At 35.5% G+C, this 21141-nt stretch overlaps 1 protein-coding gene across 1 annotated transcript in view; it reads right to left on the bottom strand.

Moving 5' to 3' along the window:
- The window catches only part of TSGA10 (testis specific 10), a 136837-nt gene that overhangs the window by 8984 nt on the left and 106712 nt on the right, over nucleotides 1-21141 (bottom strand). The window contains exons 17-19 of the mRNA XM_063078682.1: nucleotides 6380-6582; nucleotides 4582-4686; nucleotides 4261-4410 (exon numbers count right to left, since the gene is read on the bottom strand). Coding sequence (XP_062934752.1) covers nucleotides 4261-4410; nucleotides 4582-4686; nucleotides 6380-6582 — 458 coding nt within the window. The remainder of the gene's footprint in view (nucleotides 1-4260; nucleotides 4411-4581; nucleotides 4687-6379; nucleotides 6583-21141) is intronic.

Raw genomic sequence — 21141 nt, 5'->3', positions numbered from 1 at the left:
GACATGTATTTACACCACAGAAATTGGTAAGTGCTACAGTTCAGGGCTTCTCCCTTCTCCCCTTTGGAGAGCCAGTTTATCAGAACACCATTGGATTAGTCCTACAAAACTAAAAATACCACAAATCCTTTATAATTAAAATAGTATGGGACTCGCACGTGAATAGGTAAGTCAATGGCATATAAACAGAAAGTTCAGGAGACTTGAATCACTGGGACAGAGTATTTGAATAAATGATCTTGGAACAACTGCATAGTTATTTGGAAAAATATAAAATTAGATCAACTCCATACACAAAATAAACTCCAAATGGATCAGAAATCCAAATGTAAAGAGTAAAACATTGGTAAAGATTTTCTAACTATGAGTAGAAATCCAGATGTATTAAAGGAAAAAGTTTTAGAATTTGACTACATAAAAACTTTTACATAGCTCTACCATAAATCAAAAAATTTACAACTATTAAAAAGCAACAACAGCCAAGCTGGGGCCTCTAGAGATCAGAGGTAGAGGAGGAGAGACCTACAGAGTGCATGAAGGTGGGAGAAGCCAGGATGAGAGAAAGAAAGGACTGCTCCCACCACTTTGAGCCCTGTCCTGTTCAAGGCTGGAGCTGTAAGTGCATGAAGCAAGAGCTGGCAAAGCCACAACTGTGCCCTTCATATGAAGTTGCTTGGAGGTGGCAGGGGAGAAGAGGGCCTTGGTGGTTCCCATGGACCCACATAGGAGCAAGGAACAACTGAAAAAAGCCACTCAGAGGCTGGTGAGTCATTGCAATGGACTGGCACATGGCCCATCCTATTGGAAGTGTTTGGAGCATAGGCAGTGGTGGAGACAGGCCACTGGGGGAACACTGGGGCACAACATGGACAGCTGATCTGCCTGCCAGTCAGCACAGGACCACTCAGTGGAGACTGGTCAGGAATACAGATCTGCAGGGGGTGCAGTTTGCTGAAAAGACTCAGGTCCAGACCAAAGTTTCCACACAACCCAGGTGCACCAGATCTCGTCAGACCTGTAAGTACTTACAAGGCCAACCATTAAAACCTGAGCTGCACAAAAAGCCTTCCCCAGGGAATCAGCAGCAATGAAGTAATTTAGCTCAATTACGGGGCTTTAGTGCTGGTCCCCATAGGAAATCTCTCCATTTTAGAAGTAAGCAAAGGACAACAAATTGGTTTAAGTGCAGAGTTTAGGTGTTGGGAACAGCGAATAATCCAACACAGAGCTGAAAGAAAAAACAAAATACCCACAGACCGGAGACAAAGTTTGATATTAACTAGTCAAGGTCTCATTTCACCAAAAACACCTATAAAACCTGGAAGGACTGGAAGCCCCCTGGGGTCCCAAGCCAGGGAGCGGGGAGGGCCATGGGCCTCAGCAATACCCCCACAACACCCGCAACCAGCCCAGCAAAGACCACCTAGCCACTGCAGGAAGCGCCCTGGGCTCCCAAGCCAGGACAGCGGGGTACTAAGGGCTGTGGCCCCACTTCCCCAACACCCACTACGAGGCCAGCAATGACCACCAAGCCACTGCAGGAAGTGCCCTGGGCTCCCAAGCCCAGGTGGTGGGGGGCTGAGGGCTTCAGCCACACACCCCTGACATCTGCATTCAGCCCAGCAATGACCAAGCCACCACTGGAAGCCCCCTGGTCTCCCCTACAGGAATGAGAGGGTGCCACTGGCCTCAACAATGCACCCCTCCTTCCTCCTTCTCCCACCCTATTTCCTTCCCTCTTCCTCTAGCCCCCTGCCCCCAACTGCTCTGTAACATCTTAGAATGTAAAAAAATAGTAAGATTAATACATAAACTTAAAATTTAAAAAAACCTTTTACATACAAAAAACAGTGCTAGCAAAATTAAAAAACGAATGAAAAAATGGTAAAAAAATATTTGTATCATATATCAGTGATAAAGGGCTAGTCTCCCAAATTTGTTTTTAAAAATTTTACAAAAAGACCAAAAATCCATTAGAAAAAATAGGCAAAAGAAATCAACAGATATTTCATAAAAAGAGATATAAAAATAACCTTTAAATCTATGAAGATATTCAACTTCACTTCAAGAGAAAAGCGAATTAAAACTACACTGAAATACCATTTCTCACACATGATATTGGCACAAATTCAAAAGAGTAACAGTATACTCTGTTGATGAGGCTGTGGGGAAACAGGCACTCTCACATATTGCTGGAAAAAATGCAAAATGTAGGGGAATTTGGCACTACCTAACAAAACTACATATTCATTTACTCCTTGACCCAGCAAACCCACTTCTAGAAATTTATTCTGAAAATTCTCTTCCACAGATATGAAAATATATATACACAAGATTATTCACTATGGCCTTGTTTGTGATTGCAAATTGCTAGAAACTACCTCAATGTCCAAGTTTAGGAGTCTGGTTGAATAAATTTGGTATATCCACACAATGGAGTACTATGCAGCTGCAAAAAGGAATAAGGACAATCTCTGTGAATTAATATGGAGTGATTTCCAGGAGACATTATTGCGCGAGAAGAGCAAAGAAACACATATAGTATGCCCCTTTTTGCATGACAAAGGAAAAGTAGGAAAAACTATATATCTGCGTATCATTACCATAAAACCATAAAGGAAGTGGGTGAAGGCATGGGTGATGGGATGGAAGGCATTCAAGAGAAAGTGGCACTTCTCTGAGTATTACTTTTGTGGAGTTTTGACTTGCCAGGTTTCATGGTGGGGAGAGAGAGATGGAGGGATGAATAAGTGGAGCACAGAGGATTTTTAGGGCAGTGAAACTATTCTGTCTGATACCATAATGGAGAATACATGACACCATGCGTTTGGAAAAACCCATAGAACTATACAACACAAAGAGGGAACCCTAACGTAAAACTGAATTAATAATAATATAGCAATATTGGTTCATACATGTAATAAATGTACCACATTAATATAAGATGTTAATAATAGGAGAAACTGGGAGGGGGCAGTTATGGGGGCAAGGGAACTATCTGTACTTTCTGCTCAATTTCTCTGTAAACCTAAAATGGTATAAAAATAAAGCCTATTATTTAGAAAAAAAATTTTTTAATTGAAAGCATGCTAATCTACATATTTAAAAATAAAACTAAATCAAGGAAAACACTAGGGAGGGGGAAAATGGAAAATGAAAGCAAATTGAAACAAATAAATCTAATGTTATTTCAAAGAATACTATACACAAGGGGGGGGTATAAAAGAATTAACCCAAGTAATCTATGAACTCAATATTTGCCTATATGCCCTCAAGAATTGGGCAAGGTAGTACATGAGAAGGAAGAATTGCAAACAGATCCTGAACTTTTTAAAAGTCCTCTATTTATTGAAGTGACATACATGAAGAAATTTTGAAACTATTTTAGATGCACTATAGGAATGAACAAATAAGAAACTACAGCTATGTTGTTGAATAAATGTGTTGGTGTTTAGCCAGGGTTCTCACATAGAAGAAAGAACATACAAATAAGGAATGGAAGAAAGCAAGGAAGAAACCTGTGAGGACGGTTTGGGATTGGAGGTTTTGGTTATTTTTTTTTAAATGTGTCTGTCTAAGTGTGTGTGTGAGAGGGAGTATGTGTGCATGTGTGCAGTGAGAGAGGGAGCATGTGCAAGAGTGTGACGCATGAGACAACACACACAGGGTAAAATTTTACCATAGTGAGTATAGGTAAATGGTATGCAGATTTTTTGTGTTATTTTTACTTTGTAACTTGCAAAGTTGAAATTATTTCCAAAAAATATATATTTATGAAATTTGTGACATATAAGAATATACCTAAAATATTTTCCTCTGAAAAATTATCTTATTACTTTCCTAGAGCATATATACGAGGGTACTTCAAGAAACTAATGGAAAGATTTGTATTATTTTTTAATTTTACTTTCCCATGAACTTTTTGAAATACTCACGTATTTTATGGTGCTATAATTAACCAACATTTTGTAATAAAAGTACATAAAAAATGTGTGTTGTAGAAATAAGAAGAAAATCAGACTCTGAAAATATAATTTATACAAACAGACAAAATATTAATGATCTTTCAATTTTAGTTAATATTTATATAAAACTGATTTAATTATTAAAATCTTTTATTTTTACATCAACATGTCTTGGTAATCATGTTTAAATATCACAATAGTAGACTGTTTATTGAGTTTCCTTACTCCCTCAAATATTCATTGTACTATATATTGCTATATGGTCCCAAGAGAACAGATCCTTAAGCTGACTTACTCTTCTAACGATCGATCGAGGCCTCGGTCAGGAGACTGATGGTGAGCACGTTCGGGTGAATGACATTTTGTATTTGGCTTCATTGTAGAACTCAAATGATAAGCATTACTTGAGTAATTCTGGCGACGAAGTTCCTGTACAGCCCTCTCCCTAAAGCAAAATGTGATGGTTTTAAATTTTATATCCAGTGACATTATTAATACTGTCAAAATTGTAGTTCAATTCATACTTTAAATTCTAACCATTATGAAATAACTAAAACCTATTGTTACTTAAGAAACAATGCCTTCCAGGCTAAACATTGCATAGAGACAAACGTACCTTTCAAAGCGCTCTGTCCCTAGTTGTCTTTTGGTAATATCTAAATCGGCTTCCAACTGCGTTACTACATTTCTGAACTGGGCTACATCTCTACTCTGGATGGCCCTGTGTAAAAAAGAGAGTAATAGCTGATCAAACTTAAAATATGGCTATGATTCCTGGAGTATATTCAAGTGCATTGGCAAGGGTTTCTCAGCAGGATCCAAGTCAAACTGAGATTTTTATGGAAAGATTTGTTAGTATATATAAAATATGCCAATTTTTGTTGTAGTAAATGTACAAAGTAGCCTTCTCGAAAAGCCTAAGTAATAGATTATATTATTTATTATCTTTCTATATTATCTATTTACTGCAAATCATTTTTATAAAAGTACTTTGAAGAATTATATAAATGTAAAGAAGTAGTATGATCAAATAACACTGGAATTCACTAGCACGATGATTATAAATCGAGTAAGTTTTACATATGAGGGTACTTCAAAAAGTTCATTCAAGAAAGGAATTGCATTATCTTTTCATTCCATTTTTCCATGAGCTTTTTGAAGTATCCTTATAGAGTTATAATGAAATTTGATATACACACTGTTAAAAACATAAAAATTCTTCAATTTAACAAGATCTTCCTTAAAGCTAAACAGTGCCTTAAAAATCCCTGTGATAAGGCATTCTACCGTAAGAAGATAATAACAGATGAATGCTGCTGGCACAGAACATTCTATCCTCTTTGCTTGCTTTCAGGACAGCATTATATGAAACCAAAATTTAAGAGACTAAAAAACACAAAAAAGCTTCTCATGTTGACCACGTCTAAGAGACAGTACTTACAAACCAGTCTAAAGCAGAGAATACCCCTTAATGTGGGAGTTTTGGCATACTTCACTAAGGCAGATTTCCACCTACCAGCTTTAGAAAGTAGATCCTGCAGAACCAGTTGAAGGTACCACAATAGCCCAGCTATGGTAACTGAAAAGAATGACTCAGTCACTGCTGCCATGACCTGAAAGCAGGTTATGAAGGTAACTGGCTCTGCCTCTGCAGCCTTTGCCTAGCCAGGGACTCCTGGAGTGGCTGATTGCTGAGATTATGATTCTTATCCTTCCCCAGGCCCCAGGCTTAGATGTGAGGACAGAGTGGTGGCTGGATGAAAAAGTGTTATAGTTGAGACAGATAAGAACACGGGCTAGGGTTGCCCATCAATTTTTGTGAGAGGTAACCAAGCTTAATAAAACATTCACTATCCAGGCAGGCATTTTCACCCAACCCTCCAGTCAACTCTGGTCAAGGGTCTTCTAATAAGGTACTGGTGATAGCTAGGAATTCTTAAAAAAAAAAGCCAAAATCAATGCTCTGGGGAAGTCTTCATTACTTTGTGAATGCAGGAGTTCTTTCAGGTACCCAGTACATAAGGAAATACTACATGACAAATGGAAAGACTAGGTAGCAATACCAGGAGGGTCCATACATATAAAAATTTTGGTTTCAGAATGCTTAATTTTTTTCTAATCTGGCTATATTTCCTTCAGGCAAAATTTTAGATCAGACATTCTATTATATCCAAAATTCTGTTGGAAACAATCAACAGAGATGGTTAGACTTAAATTTAGATGAAAAAAAGACCCCATAATATAAATAAGTACTAAGTCTTAGGCTAATTACAATATTTCTGATCCTCAGTTTAATTCATGGCAAATTATGAGAGCTAAATTCTCTAAATTCTAGCTTTAAAATTCTATTAATCTATAAAGTACCCCAAATTTAAGAAATAACGGCTTTGTTGTTATATTACTAACCAACTCACATTTTATTTTCTGCCAAACAAAGGTGTTCTTTAAGAAGCTGAATTTCAGATTCTTTTTCCTGAAGTGCTATCTGAGATTGATATTCTTTGTCTCGATTGGCCACCAGCAAAGCTTCTAGATTTTGCATGGAGATTCTTTCATTTGTCATCTGACTCCTGAGGAGTTCTATTTCAGAATGAGCAGAATCTAACTCATTTTCCATCTGTACAATAATAGGAAGATATCTATATTTATTCCCATTCATTCACTTAACTGATGAATTATCAGGAAGTCTTAAAAATTTGGTAGTATGTTATGAACTGACAATTACTTTTAATTTCTTGATTTAAAATTGTGCCCTCCTTCTTACCAAATACACATACCAAAAATATACATATAGTATCACTTTCTTCATCTCCTAGATCCTATCAGAAAATTCATTAATTTAAGTAAAGGTTTATTAATCCCAAACCACAATCAATTTCCATTTCCAACTTTCATATTCTCTATACATTTCTGCAAGACTGACACGGTGGTATCTGTGACTACTGCTTTTTCCTGAGTTAGGAGAGTCACAAACACCTGACTACCTTGTGGAATGCCACTGTCTGCCTTAGTTGAGGAATATGAGGAGTAACTGCACATTCCCTCTCTTGCATAAACCTGTAGAAAGCTTCCTTTTTGAAGGTTATCTTGAGCCTAAAATATGCTTAGTAAGCCAAATGTTTCTACAGATAGAGGAAGACCAGTCATTACTATTTAGAAAAAAATCTTTTTCTTATCTCATAATACACATTATAATAAATTCTATATGCACTTAAAAAGTTAAATGTGAAAAGATAAGCTTAAAATTCCAGGAGAGAAATAAAAAAAAATTAAATTACTGGGTAAGGTACGTAGGTAGGTAGAGAAAGAGCTTAGAGTTAGACATAACATAAAAATAAGTTTGACTACACAAAAAATAAACATTTTGATAGTCAATATAAACAACCAAATTTGAAAGGAAACAACTGGAAGAAACTCAGTAAATAAAATAAATACATAATACTGTGTCTTTACTAATGTAAAGAACTCATATAAATTGATGAGAAATATAAACTAATGATATGATCAGAAAATTTATAAAAGAAGAAATACAACTAAATAGTAAATATATGGAAAAATTTACAGTTACTAGTAATGAAAGAAATATAAATTAAAACAAGTTGCTATTTTTAGTCTGGGGTTTCTTACCTTGACAATATTGACCTTTTGAGTGGAATAATTATTTGATGTGGGGGGCTGCCCTATGTATTATGGGATGCTTAGCATACTGGCCTCTACCCACTAAAGGATTGCCACTAGCATTCCCCACCCCAGTCATGACAATCAAATATGTGTCTAGACATTGCTAAATGTCCACTGGAGAGTAAAATCTCTTTTGGTTGAGTCGAAAAGAGTCTATCGAAGATGCTGTTCACGTCTGCCAAACTGGCAAATTTGTTAGTTTGTGCTGATGAACACTAAAACGGGTAATGGCAATCTCACACACTTTGTTGGCAGGAGAAGAAAACGAAGCATCACTTTTTTGGTAACAGCTTCACTGGAATATAATTCACATACCATACAACTCACCCATTTAAAGTACACAATTCAATGGTTTTTAACATATTAACAGAGTTGTGCAATCATTACCACACCTAATGTTAGAACTTTTTCACCATCCCCAAAAGAAATTCAGTATCTGTTAGCAGTTACCCCGTCTGCCCTCCATGGCCCTAGGCAATCCCTAATTTATTTTCTGCCCTATGACTTGCCTTATTCTGAATGTTTCATATAAATGGAATCATACACTGTGTGTGCTTTTGTGACTGGCTTCCTTCACCTAGCATAATGTTTTCAAGGCATCAATGTTTTAGTGGGTATCAGTACTTCATTACTTTTATTGCCTAATAATATTCCATTGCACAGATGTACCACAGATATCCAATCATGAGTTAGGAACATTTGTGTTATTACACTTTGGGGCTACTATAAATAATGCTGCTATGAACATTTGTGTACAAGTTTTTGTGTGGGCATAATTTTCATTCCTCTTGGATAGATAAGACTGGAAATTTTAGGTTGTTTGGTAATCCTATTTTTAACATTTTGAGGAACTGCCAAAATGTTTTCCAAAGTGGCCCCACTATCTTACATTCTCACCAGCAATGGCTAATGGTTCCACTTTTCTCCCTATCTTTGTCAGTACTTTTTATCATCTTTTCGATTATAGCCATCCTAGTGGTTGTAAAATGATGGTTTTGATTTACATTTCTCTGATTGTAATGATGCTGAGCAACTTTTCATGTGCTTGTTGGCCATTTATGTATCTTCTATAGAAAAATGTTTACTGATATCCTTTGCCCATTTTTTTTAGCTGAGTAATGTCTTGGTCTGTTTTCTATTGCTATAATAGAATACCTGAGACTGGGTAATTTATAAAGAAAAGAGGTTTATTTAGCTCATGGTTCTGGAGGATGAGAAGTTCAAGATCAGGTGGCACATGTGGCAAGGGCCTCATGCTGCCTCATAACATGGTGGAAAAGTGGAGGGACAAGCAAGTGCATGTGAAAAGAGAGAGGGGGCCAAAGATCTGACCCGATTTATAACAACCCACTCTCCTGAGAACGAATCCATTTCCATAAGAACTAATCTAGTCTTGTGATAATTAACCCGGTCTCACAAGAAAGACATTAATCTATCTTGATGACTTAATCCCCTCTTAAAGGCCCCATCTCCCAAAATCATTACATTGGCAATTAAATTTCAACATGAGTTTTAGTGTGGAAAAAGCACATCCAAACGATAGCAGGTTATTATTAAGTTGTAAAAGTTCTTTGTATTTTTTGGGCATTAATCTCTTATCAGATATATGATTTTCAAATGTTTTCTCCCATTCTGTGCATTGTGCATTGTCTGTTCACTGTCTTGATGATATAATTTGCAGCACAAAAGTTTTTTTTAAATTTTGATTAAACCCATTTAATCTATTTTTCTTTTCTTTTTTTTGGCTTGTGTTTTTGATGTGTATTTCAGAACGTACAGCCTAGCCCAAACTCATAAAGATTTACTTCTTTGTTTTCTTCTTAAGAGTTTTATAGTTTTAGCTCTTACATAAAGGCCTCTAATTCATTTTCATTTCTGTATATAGTGTGAGGTAGGGATCCAACTTCATTCTTTTCCATGTAAGATGTTCAGCTGTCCTAGTACCACTTGTTGAAAATACTAATCTTTTCTCATTGAATCATCTTGGCACCAGCTTTTTGGAAATCATTTGGCCACAAATGTAATAACTATTTCTGGACTCTCAATTCTGTTCCTTTGACCTCTATGTCTTTCCTTATGCTCGTACTATACTATCTTGAGCACATTAATTTTGTAGCCAGATTTTAAATCAAGAAGTATGAGTCCCCCATCTTTGTTCTTCTTTTTCAAGGCTGTTTTGGTTATTTGGGTCACTTGCACTTTCACAGCAATTTTAGATCAGCTTGACAGTTTCTACAAAAGAGAAATCTGGGATTCTGATATGCATTGTATTAAATTTGTAGAGCAATCTGCGGAGTACTACCATCTCAACAATGTTAAATATCCTAATCTATGAACATAGGATGTCTTTCCATTTATTTAGGTCTTCATTTTTACTTATTTAGGTCTCTAGTTTCTAGACTTTTTTTTTCAAGCAAGGGTGCTGGGTTTTGTCAAATGCTTTTTCTATATCTACTAATATGATTGTGTGAGTTTTGTTCTTGATTATATTCATATGATGTATGACATTAATTGATTTTCAGGTGTTACAGTCACCCTGCATTCATGGGCTAAACCCCATTTGACCATGAAGTAAAATTCATTTTACGTGTTGTTATTCAGTTTTAGTATTTTATTGAGAACTCTTCATCTATATTCATAAGGGAAATTGGTCTGCAGCTTTTATTTTCTTGTGATGTCTTTGTCTGGTTTTGGCATCAGGGTAATACTGGCTTCATAGAATGCACTGGGAAGTGTTCTCTCCTCTTCTATTTTTGAAAGAGTATGTAAAAATTTTGTATCAATACATCTTTAAGCATTTGGGAGAACTCACGACTAAAGCCATCTGGGCCTCAATTTTGCTTTATGGAAATTTAAAAAATACTATTTCAACCTCTTTACTTATAGCTTTGGGTAATATATGAACATTTTGATGATGTTAATTCTTCCAATCCATGAACATGGGATATCTTTCTATTTATTTGTGTCCTCTTCAATTTCTTTCACCAATGTTTTATAGTGTTCACTGTAGAGGTTTTTCACCTTCTTGGTAAAATATACTCCTAGGTATTTCCTCTTTAGTGGCAGCAACTGTGAATGGGATCACTTTTTTGATTTCTTCTTCAGCTATTTCATTATTGGTGTATAGGAAGGCTATTGATTTTTGTTTATTGATTTTGTCACCTGCCTCTTTACTGAATTCATTTATTTTTGAGACAAGTCTTTGAGGTTTGCTCTCACCCCAGGAGGGCTCTTCTTAGCTGTTGCTGTCCACAGTTCCCCATTCCCTTAGACTTCTAAGTGGTGTATTGTTTTGCTTCTTTTTATTATAAAGCTATAAGTTTCTTCTTAAGTGTGGAGCACTGATTTTGAAAGCTCTTTGGCTATATAAGCCAAAATTTCCACTTCCAGGAATCCATCTTAAGAATATAATGCAAAATATGATAAAAAACTTTATGCAACAAAATATTTTCATGTTGTTTTACACATAAATTAAACACTTGAAAATCTTTATACGGAAATGGTAAAAAGTAGGATAGTCAACTGTAATACACTTTTATTGAGAATATGTAAAAGAACACAAAGATCTGATTAGAAAAAAAGGGCTAGAAGGTAATGTAAGAAAATGTCTATAGTGGGAGAAAGGCTCTTTGTCACCTAAGATGATGACTACACTTTAAAAACTCCTTTGCTTCATTCAAAAATTATATGAGATTTACCAAAGTACTTTTCATATTATCCCTTTAAAGATCATCCATAATGTAAGCATTCATTAAAGAACATTAAAGGAAGGATATTTGGAATTCAGTATCTCAAAATTCCTCCTGAGAAGAGTTAGTTAATAGACAGATATACTGTATTTATTTATTGTGAAGATAGGAAACTAAGACCTGAGTGAACTGTATGATATGTGAATTATATCGCAATAAAATATATCAAAAAGTATTTTTAAAGAAAGAAAAAAAAAACCACGAAAGGTCCTAGAATGCCTTATTCTAGTGCTTTAGATCATTTTTTGTAGGAGAATGAAGGTGGAGATATAGATCTTTTGCCCTTATCTTCTCATTTCTTATTCAAAATTATCTGAGTGATTCCAGGGATGCAAAGCTGGTTCAATATTTAAAAATCAATCAATATAATCTATCATATGAATTAGCTAAAGAAGAAAAATCACATATCATCAATAGATGCAGAAAAAGCATTTACCAGAAATTCAACACCCATCTATGATAAAAACTCTCAGAAATATAAGAATAGAGGGGAACTCCCTTAACTTGAATAAGAACAACTGCAAAAATATGACAGGTAACATAGACTTAATGGTGAAATGCTGAATGCTTTCCTCCTAATATCGGGAAGAAGGAAGAATGCCTACTTTTACCACTCTTATTCTACATATGCTGAAGTATCAAATAGTACAAAAAGGCAAGAAAAGGCATACAGATAGAAAAGGAAGAAATAAAATTGTCCTTATTTTCAAATAATATGGTTTTCTGCATAGAAAATCCCAAGGAATCTGCAAAACTCCTAGAACTAATAAGTGAGTTTGGCAATGTCACAGGATACAAGACAAACATTCAAAAATCAATTGTATGTATTTCTACATAATGGCAATAAACAGATTGCTAGCAAAACTAAAACTACAACTCCATCTACAATAGCTCAAGAAAAGGAGAAATACTTTATATTTTTTAGGTGTAAATGTAACAAAACGCATACAGAACTTGCTGAAAACTACACAAAGCTAATAAAAGAAATCAAAGAATATCTAAACAAGATATATCATGTTTACTGATTGGAAGCCTCAGCATAGTAAGAAGTCAGTTCTTCCCAGATTGATATAAAGGTTTAATGCAATTCCTATCAAAATCTCAGCATGACTACTTGTAGACATAGACAGATTATTCTAAAATTTATATGAAAAGGCAAAGAGCCGAAATAACTAAAACAATTTAGAAAAAAAAAAAAAAAAAAGAAGAATGTAGATAAACCTGAATTAAAGACTTACTATATAACTACAGTAATCAAGACTGTATAGTATTGGTGGAAAGACAGGTATACAGGTCAGTGTAAAAGAATAGAAAACCAAGAAATAGACCCACACAAATATGCCCAGCTGATTTTTCACAAGAGTACAACATCAGTTCAATGGCAGAAAGACAGTTTTTTCAACAAATGATACTGGAGCAATTGGGCATCCATGGGTAAAAAAATGAACCTCAATGTAATCCTCACACATTAAGCAGAAACTCAAAATGGATCATGGAAGTAAATGTGAAAAATAAAACTATAAAACATTTAGAACAAAATCTAGGAGAAATCTTTGGGATCTGGAGCTATGCAGACAATTCTTAGACTTAAAGCTAAAACCATGATCCATAAAAGGAAAATAGATAAGTTAGACTTCATCAAAATTTAAAACTTTTGATCTGAAAAAGACCCTGTTAAGAGGATACAAACCATAAGCTACACAGCAAGATAAAATATTTATGAAACACATATCTGTTAAAGGATTAGTATCTAGACTATATAAAGAACTCTTCATACTGAACATCTAAAAAAGCAAGCAATCCAATGAGAATATGGAGAAACGACATAAAGAGACATTTCACTGAATAAGAAAAACAGATGGCAAATAACCACATGAAAAGTATTTCAACTTCATTAAGCCACTAGGAAAATGCAAATTTAAACCACCACGATATAGAACTATACACGTTATCAGAATGGCTAAAATATAATTTTTAAAAAAATAGTGACAACTCCGAATACTGGTAAGGATGTGGAAAAGCTAGATCACTTATACATTGTTGGTGGGAATGCAAAATGGTAAAGACACTGGAAAAACAGTTTGGCACTTCCTTAAAAAACTAATCATGCAACTAACGTATGATCCCAAAATTGCATTATTGGGCATTTTCAGAGAAATGAAGACCTATGCTCACACAAAAACCTGTACACATATGTTTACAGTGGCTTTATTTGTAATATCCACAAACTGGCAATAACCCAGATGTTCTTCAATGGGTCAATGGTTAAACAAAATGTGTTACACCAATAGCATGAATACTACTCAGCATTGAAAAAGAATGAACTCCTGATACATCCCACAACCTGGGTGAAACTCCAGACAATTATGCTGAGCAAAAAACGCCAATCCCAAAAGGTTATGTACTGTATGATTCCATTTATATAACATTCTTGAAATAAAAAAAAAATTACAGAGATGCAGAACAGATTAATGGTGGTTGCCAAGCGTTAAAGAAGAGTTGGGGATAGGAGAGTAATGGATAGGGCTACAAAAGGGCAACAGGATGGTTCCTGTGATGGAAATATTGTGCATCTTGCCTGATCAATGTCAATATCCTGGTTGTGATATTATACCATAGTGTTGCAAGATGTTGCCATTGGGGGAAACAAGGTAAAGGGTACCCAGGATGTCAAAAGTTTAATTTAGAAAAAAAAAAATATTTCCCCTATATGAATAGTACGGCAGAAGAAATTCAAAAATAAATAGAATGGTCCTTGCACTTGAGATTACAGCTTATGGAGGAGATAAAGATATATACATAAATAACTAAATTCAAAGACAAAAAAAGATTAATCTCAGGAGTATTTTAAAGTACTATGGGAATAGGAAATAAGCTAGAAAACTTGTAAATAAGCTACAAAATAAGTTAGTAAACATCTTTAAAATATTTTAAAAATTAATATAAATCATTATCAAGCCTTATGTATAGTTCTGCTTAAGGGCAATGACTTCAAAGCTTTAAGAAGATAAGTGGAATATACCGTACTTGGACATGGTATATTATTTTTTATAAGTTTTGGTATGCTACCTTCTGGTATTTCAACTTTATATTGTTTCAGTTGTTATAGCAACATACAGGATTTTTCCACTTTGAAAACATCAACTGAAATTTCTTTAAAATGATGTACTGTTTGAATTTTTACAGTGAACATCTATTTATGAGTTATTTTCATCATTATGAAGTTCTTGCTGAAATAAAAAGTAATTTAAAGAAGAGTCTGAGAATTTTGGCTTATACCATTTCATTAAAACATTAACAGTGGATTCTTATAGAAACAAACTAGACACATGAATCTCAAATGCATCATCAAGCAGCAGACTAACAAAATAAGAGGTACAATAGGGTTTGGTAATAACAAAAATATAAATATGACCAAAATTTGCTGATATTTCAATTACAATATGCAACTTCTTTACATACCCCTTTAAGATCTGGGCTCCATCTTTCTCCAGGCTCATCTCCAGCCACTTTCTCCCATGCATGCTACACTAGCCATTACAGATTACTTACCATTCACTCAAGAATCCAAATATACCCCCACACCATTTCCTATACTGTTTTTCTCTGTGAATGGAAGGCCTCATCCCTTCTAAGCTCAGTAGTATCTCCTTGTGAACTCCTCCCTAATAATTTTAGGCTGAATAGGATTTTCCTCTATAAAACCTTGAGTATTTCTTATTAATATAGCATTCACCCCAAATTATTTGTGTGTCAATATAGGGAGCTTCTTGAGGGCAATAACCTGTATCCTTTGAACATTATATTCCCAGTGGCAAGTACAATGTTAGGCATGAAGTAGATATAATAAACTGAATTACAGTTTAAAAGAACCCAGCTAATTATTAAATAAATTTAGCTTTAAATAATATCATTATGTTTATAATTTAGCTGAGTAAAACTCAACCGCATGTTCTTTGCTGATTGCTATGTTAATGCATTTTATAATTCTTCTGGCTATAGGTAAATGCAAACTACATTCTCAAAGTAAGAGTTTCTGCTACATTCTTGAATTGTATGGAACACAGCTGTCATAAATTAATCACTCAGATTTTAAAAATAAAATCTAGAGTACTGGAGGGGGATTGCAGGTCCCACCAAACCACCACACAGGCCACCAAGGTGAGTGTGCAGGACCCACATTGCACACTGACTGAACAGGAGCCAAGGCAGCCCACTGCACATTCAATTGCATTGATAAGAGGCACCAGCAGAACCTACAGACAGAGAAGGAAGTCTTCCCCCTCATAAGCAACTCTAGAGTGACAGAAGAACTAAGTGTTCTATCAGATGACCAAACATCAGCATAAAAATACTAGAACTACAAATAAACAAGAAGATATGACACAACCAAAGGAATATGGTAATTCTCAAGTACCAAACCCCATAGAAGAAGAAACCCTCGAGATGTCTGTAAAGGAACTCCAAGCACTGATTTTAAGAAAACTCCAAGAAATAAGAAAAGAATCAACTAGATAACACAATGAAACAAGAAAAAAAATCCAGGATATGAAGGAGGAAATTTACAAAGAGATTAATAACAAAAAAGAATGTAACAGAATTCCTAAAAATGAAGGATTCCCGCAATGAAATAAAACACAGAACAGAAAGCTTGAGCAGCAGGCTATAACAAGCAAAAGAAAGAATCTCAGAACTTGAAGATGGTCTTTCTGAAATAACCCAGGCAGACAAGAAAAAGGAAAAAAGAATTTTAAAAAATGAAGAAAATTTAAAAGAGCTAGCAGACAACCTCAAGCACACAAACATCCAAATCATGGGTATTCCAGGAGGGGAGGAAAAAGGAAAAGTATTTGAAAACTTATTCAAGGAAGTAATAATAGAAAACTTCCCAGGTATAGGGAGGGATGCAGACCTTCCGATCCAAGTGTGGAGTATGCATAAAGCAAATGTACTTCACAGGGCCTGGTTTTCCAAAGCCTTGCAGTTTCAAATATTGACCTTACAAAGGACAGGAAATTTTCTCCAGGCTATAGTCTCTGTTGTAAGATAAAGAATTGTAACACAGCAAAGTTTCTGGCTCGAAGACCGACAGGTTATTGATTGATATGTAAAGATACTGGGAAATTGCTGTAAGAAGAGAATGTTTGCTAAGATCAAGCTTTTGTTGGTGGATCAACTTAACTTCTTGAAAATTGCATTATGGAATGTCACCTTGCTTTTCTTACTGAATGTTACTAGCTTCTATTGTTAAACTTGTTAAACTATACTTAGTAAAAACCCCACCTATGTTCTCTTCCTGTAACTTCCTGGTCTGGAGAATAAATGTGGGAAGAGAACCCCAATTCGTGGTTAATTTCCAAAATGGAAGGAATGCCTCTATCTTGAGGATTCTGGGAGATTAATCCCTTTTTGGGGCTTCTCACTGCTCAGAAGAGATGGGCTTTGAGTAATCTTTGATGGCTCTGTCACCCAGAGGAAAAGGGGTAACAAATCTGTGGGAGGCAAAGCAACATCCAAGAAGCCCAAAGATCCCCACACAGATTCAAACCAGAAAGATCCTCTCCAAGACACGTGATAGTCAAACTGGCAAAACTCAAAGATGAAGAGAGAATTCTAAAAGCAGGAAGAGAAAAGCACCAAGTAACCTATAAGGGAGCCCCATCAGACTAATGGCAGACCTCTCAACTGAAGCGTTACAGGCCAGAACAAAATGGGATGGTATATTAAAAAGACTAAAAGAAAAAAATTGCTAGCCAAGAATCCTATATCTAGCACAGTTATCCTTCTGAAAGGAGGGAGAAATAGTGTATTTTCCTGACAAACAAAAATTATGGAAATTCACTACCACATGATCAGCCCTGCAAGAAATACTCAAAGGAGTCCTGCATCTGGATTTGGAAAAATAAAAATTAATATCACGGATTCACAAGAAAGAAGAAAATCCACCATTAAAACCAAAACACAAATGAGAAAGAGAAAGAAGTAAATCATACCACCTCAAAAATACAACTCACATTGAAGATGAAAAATAAAAGGGGAAGAAAGGGACAAATGATGGTTAAAACATCTAAACAAAAAGCAATATAACAAGAGTGAAGCAATACTTATTAATAACAACCCTAAATGTGAATGGATTAAACTCTCTATTCAAAAGATGCAGACTGATTGGATGGATTAAAAAGGTAGACCCAACTATATGATGTCTTCAAGAGACCATAACATGTGTGTCACTTATAAAGACACACAGAGTAAAAGAAAATGGATGGAAAAAGATATACCAAACAAACAGAAACCAAAAACAAGCAGGGGTAGCTATTTTTATATTGGATAAAATAGACTTCAAGCCAAAAATCATAAAAAAAGACAAAGAAAGCCATTATATAATGAGAATGGATGTGTCCATCTAGAGGACATAACAATCATAAACACGTATGCACCAAACAGTGGAGCACCTAGATACGTAAAGCAAACACTCTTAGACCTAAAAAGAGATAGAACCAAATACAGTAATAGTGGGTGACCTGAACACCCCTCTCTTAGTGTTAGACAGATCATTCAGGCAACATATCAACAAAGAAACACAGGATTTCAACTACACCTTTGACCAACTGGATCTGGCAGACATTGACAGAATGTTTCATCCAGCAACTAGAGAATGTACACTCTTCTCATCAGTACATGGAACATTCCCCAGGATATACTAGGGCACAAATCAAGTCTTAGCAAATTTTAAAAAATTGAAATTCCAAGTACCTTTTCAGACCACAATGGATTAAAACTGGAAATCAATAACAAGAAAACTTCTGGAAACTACTCAAGTGCATGGAAACTGAACAACAGACTCCTGAACAACCTATGGGTACAAGAAGAAGTTAAAAAGGAAATCAAAAAATTTCTTGAAACTAATGAAAATACAAAAACTTCTGGAATATTGCAAAGGCAGCACTAAGAGGGAAGTTTAATGCAATAAACACTTACATCAAAATAATGGAAAGATTTCAAATAAAAGACCTAACACTACACCTCAGAGAACTAGAAAAACATCAACAGTCCAATCCCAAAAGTAGTAGATGGAAAGAAAAAATCAAGATCAGGGCAGAACTAAATGAAACAGAGACCCAAAAAACAATACAAAAGATCAATGAGACCAAAAGTTGGTTTTTGAGAAGATAAATAAAATAAACAAAGCATTAGCTAGGTTAACAGAAAAAAAAAAAGAGTGACGAGCCAAATAACAAAAATCAGACATAAAAAGGGACACATTACAATGGATACCACAGAAATATGAAGAATCATTAGAGATTATTATAAACAATTGTACACCAACAGATATGAAAACCTGGAAGAAATGGAAAAATTTCTGGACACATACAAACTACCCAGACTGAACCAAGATAAAATAGAGAACCTGAACAGACTAATAACAAGCAATGAGATTGAAGCAGTAATGAGAAATATTCCAACAAAGAAAAGCCCAGGTATGGATGGCTTTACAGCTGAATTGTATCAAACCTTTAAAGAGGAATTAATACCAGTTCTCTTCAAACTTTTCCAAAAAATTGAAAAAGAAGCCATTCTCCCAAATTCATTCTATGAGGCCAGCATCACCCTGATACCAAAACCAGACAAAGGTACAAAAAAAAAAAAAAAAAGAAAAGAAAAGAAAACCTAAGGCCAAATCCTCAATGAACACAGATGCAAAAATCCTCTACAAAATACTAGCAATCAGATTACAGTAACACGTCAAAAAAATTACACCCTGATCAAGTGGGATTCAGCCAAGGGATACAATGTTGGTTCAACATACGCAAGTCAATAAATGTGATACACCACATCAATAAAACCAACAACAAAAACCATATGATTATTTCAATTGATGCAGAAAAGGCATTTGACAAAATTCAACATCCCTTCTTGATAAAGACTCTCAGCAAAATAGGTATAGAAGGAAATTATCTTGATACAATAAAAAGCCATTTATGACAAACCAGTTACCAATATCATGTTGAATTGATGAGACAAGGATGTCCACTCTCACCACTCCTATTTAACACAGGGTTGGAAGTACTAGCCAGAGCAATCAGGCAAGAGAAATAAATAAAGGGCATCAAGACTGGAGAGGATGAGGTCAAACTGTTCTTGTTTGCTGATGACATGATCTTATATATAGAAAATCCTATAGACTCTACCAAAAAACTCTTACATTAACAATTTCAGTAATGTTGTAAGGTACAAAATCAACATCCAATAATCAATAGCGTTTTTATAATCCAATAACAAACTAGAGAAAAATGAAATCAAGAAAGCAAGCCCATTTATTATAGTCACCAAAAAAATAAAATACCTAGGTATCAATTTAACCAAGGAGGTGAAAAATCTCTACAATGAGAGCTACAAAACACTCCTGAAAGAAATTGAAGACACAAAAAGGTGGAAAGACATACCATGCTCTTGGATAGGAAGAATTAACATCATGAAAATGTCCATTCTACCCACAGCAACTGCAGATTCAATGCAATCCCCATCAAAATACCAATGACATTCTTCACAGAAATAGAAAAGGCAATCCAAACATTCATATGAAACAACAAAAGACCCTGAATAGCCAAAGCAATCCTAAGCAAAAAAAAAAATAAAGCCAGAGTCATAACACTACCCAACCCCAAATTATATTGCAAAACTTTTGCAACCTAAACAGCATGGTACTGGATAAAAACAGGCACTTGGATCAATGGAACAGAACAGAAAATCTGGAAATCAACCCACATGCTTATAGTCAACTGATCTTTGACAAAGGAAGCAAGAACATACACTGGGTAAAAGACTGCCTCTTCAATAAGTGGTGCTGGGAAAATTGGACTTCTATATGTAAAAAATGAAACTAGATACGTACTTCTCACCATATACCAAAATTAACTCAAAATGGATTAAAGACTTAAATATAAGACCTGAAACCATAAAATTACTAAAGGAAAATATAGGGGAAATACTCCAGGTAATAGGACCGGGCAAAGGCTTTATTAAGACCCCAAAACCACAAGCAACAAAAGAAAAAATAAATAAATGGAATTATATAAAACTAAAAAGCTTCTGTACAGCGAAGGAAACAATCAACAGAGTGGAAAGACAACCTAAGGAATGATATAAAATATCTGCAAAGTATACATCCGACAAGCGACTAATATCCAGAATATACAAAGAACTCAAACAAGTATACAGTAAAAAAACAAATAATCCAATTAAAAAATGGGCAAAGGAAATTAGCAGACATTTTTCAAAGGAAGACAGGCAAATAGCCAACAGGTACATTAAAAAATGCTTGCATCAGTTAGAGTTTGGAGTTTCAAGATGGCAGCGGCTGCGGCGGCTGGCGCGGAGTAGCTGAGGTGGAAAAGGTGGCCACTGGGCCTCAGGCAGCCGGGAAACTTGTGGACCTTCCTCTGGCCATATCTTAAGGGAGGACTGCTGCTGCTGGCCGGTCGTGGGGGCTCAACGCCACTTTGCCCCCGGCAGGAGAGGCTGCCTCATTTACAGGCAACAGCTTTGAAGTGTGGAGCAGGAAAAGAACTGATTCTTAGCTGCAAAAGCGAGTCTTGAAAGAGGGAACACGGCGCCAGGGCTGCTGTGGATGCAGCCAGGATCCCGGAGGCTGGGGCCGCACTGAAGGCAGCCAGCTGCCCTATTCAGGATTCGAGGTTTCAGGCCGGCATTAAAGAAGATTCCTGGGAGCGCCCGAGCGGCGCCGC

This window comes from Cynocephalus volans, chromosome 14 (genome assembly GCF_027409185.1).
Source record: "Cynocephalus volans isolate mCynVol1 chromosome 14, mCynVol1.pri, whole genome shotgun sequence".
In the NCBI taxonomy this organism is placed as follows: Eukaryota; Metazoa; Chordata; class Mammalia; order Dermoptera; family Cynocephalidae; genus Cynocephalus; species Cynocephalus volans.
The sequence above is the reverse complement of the archived record's forward strand: the minus strand, read 5'-3'. Positions and strand labels throughout refer to the sequence as shown.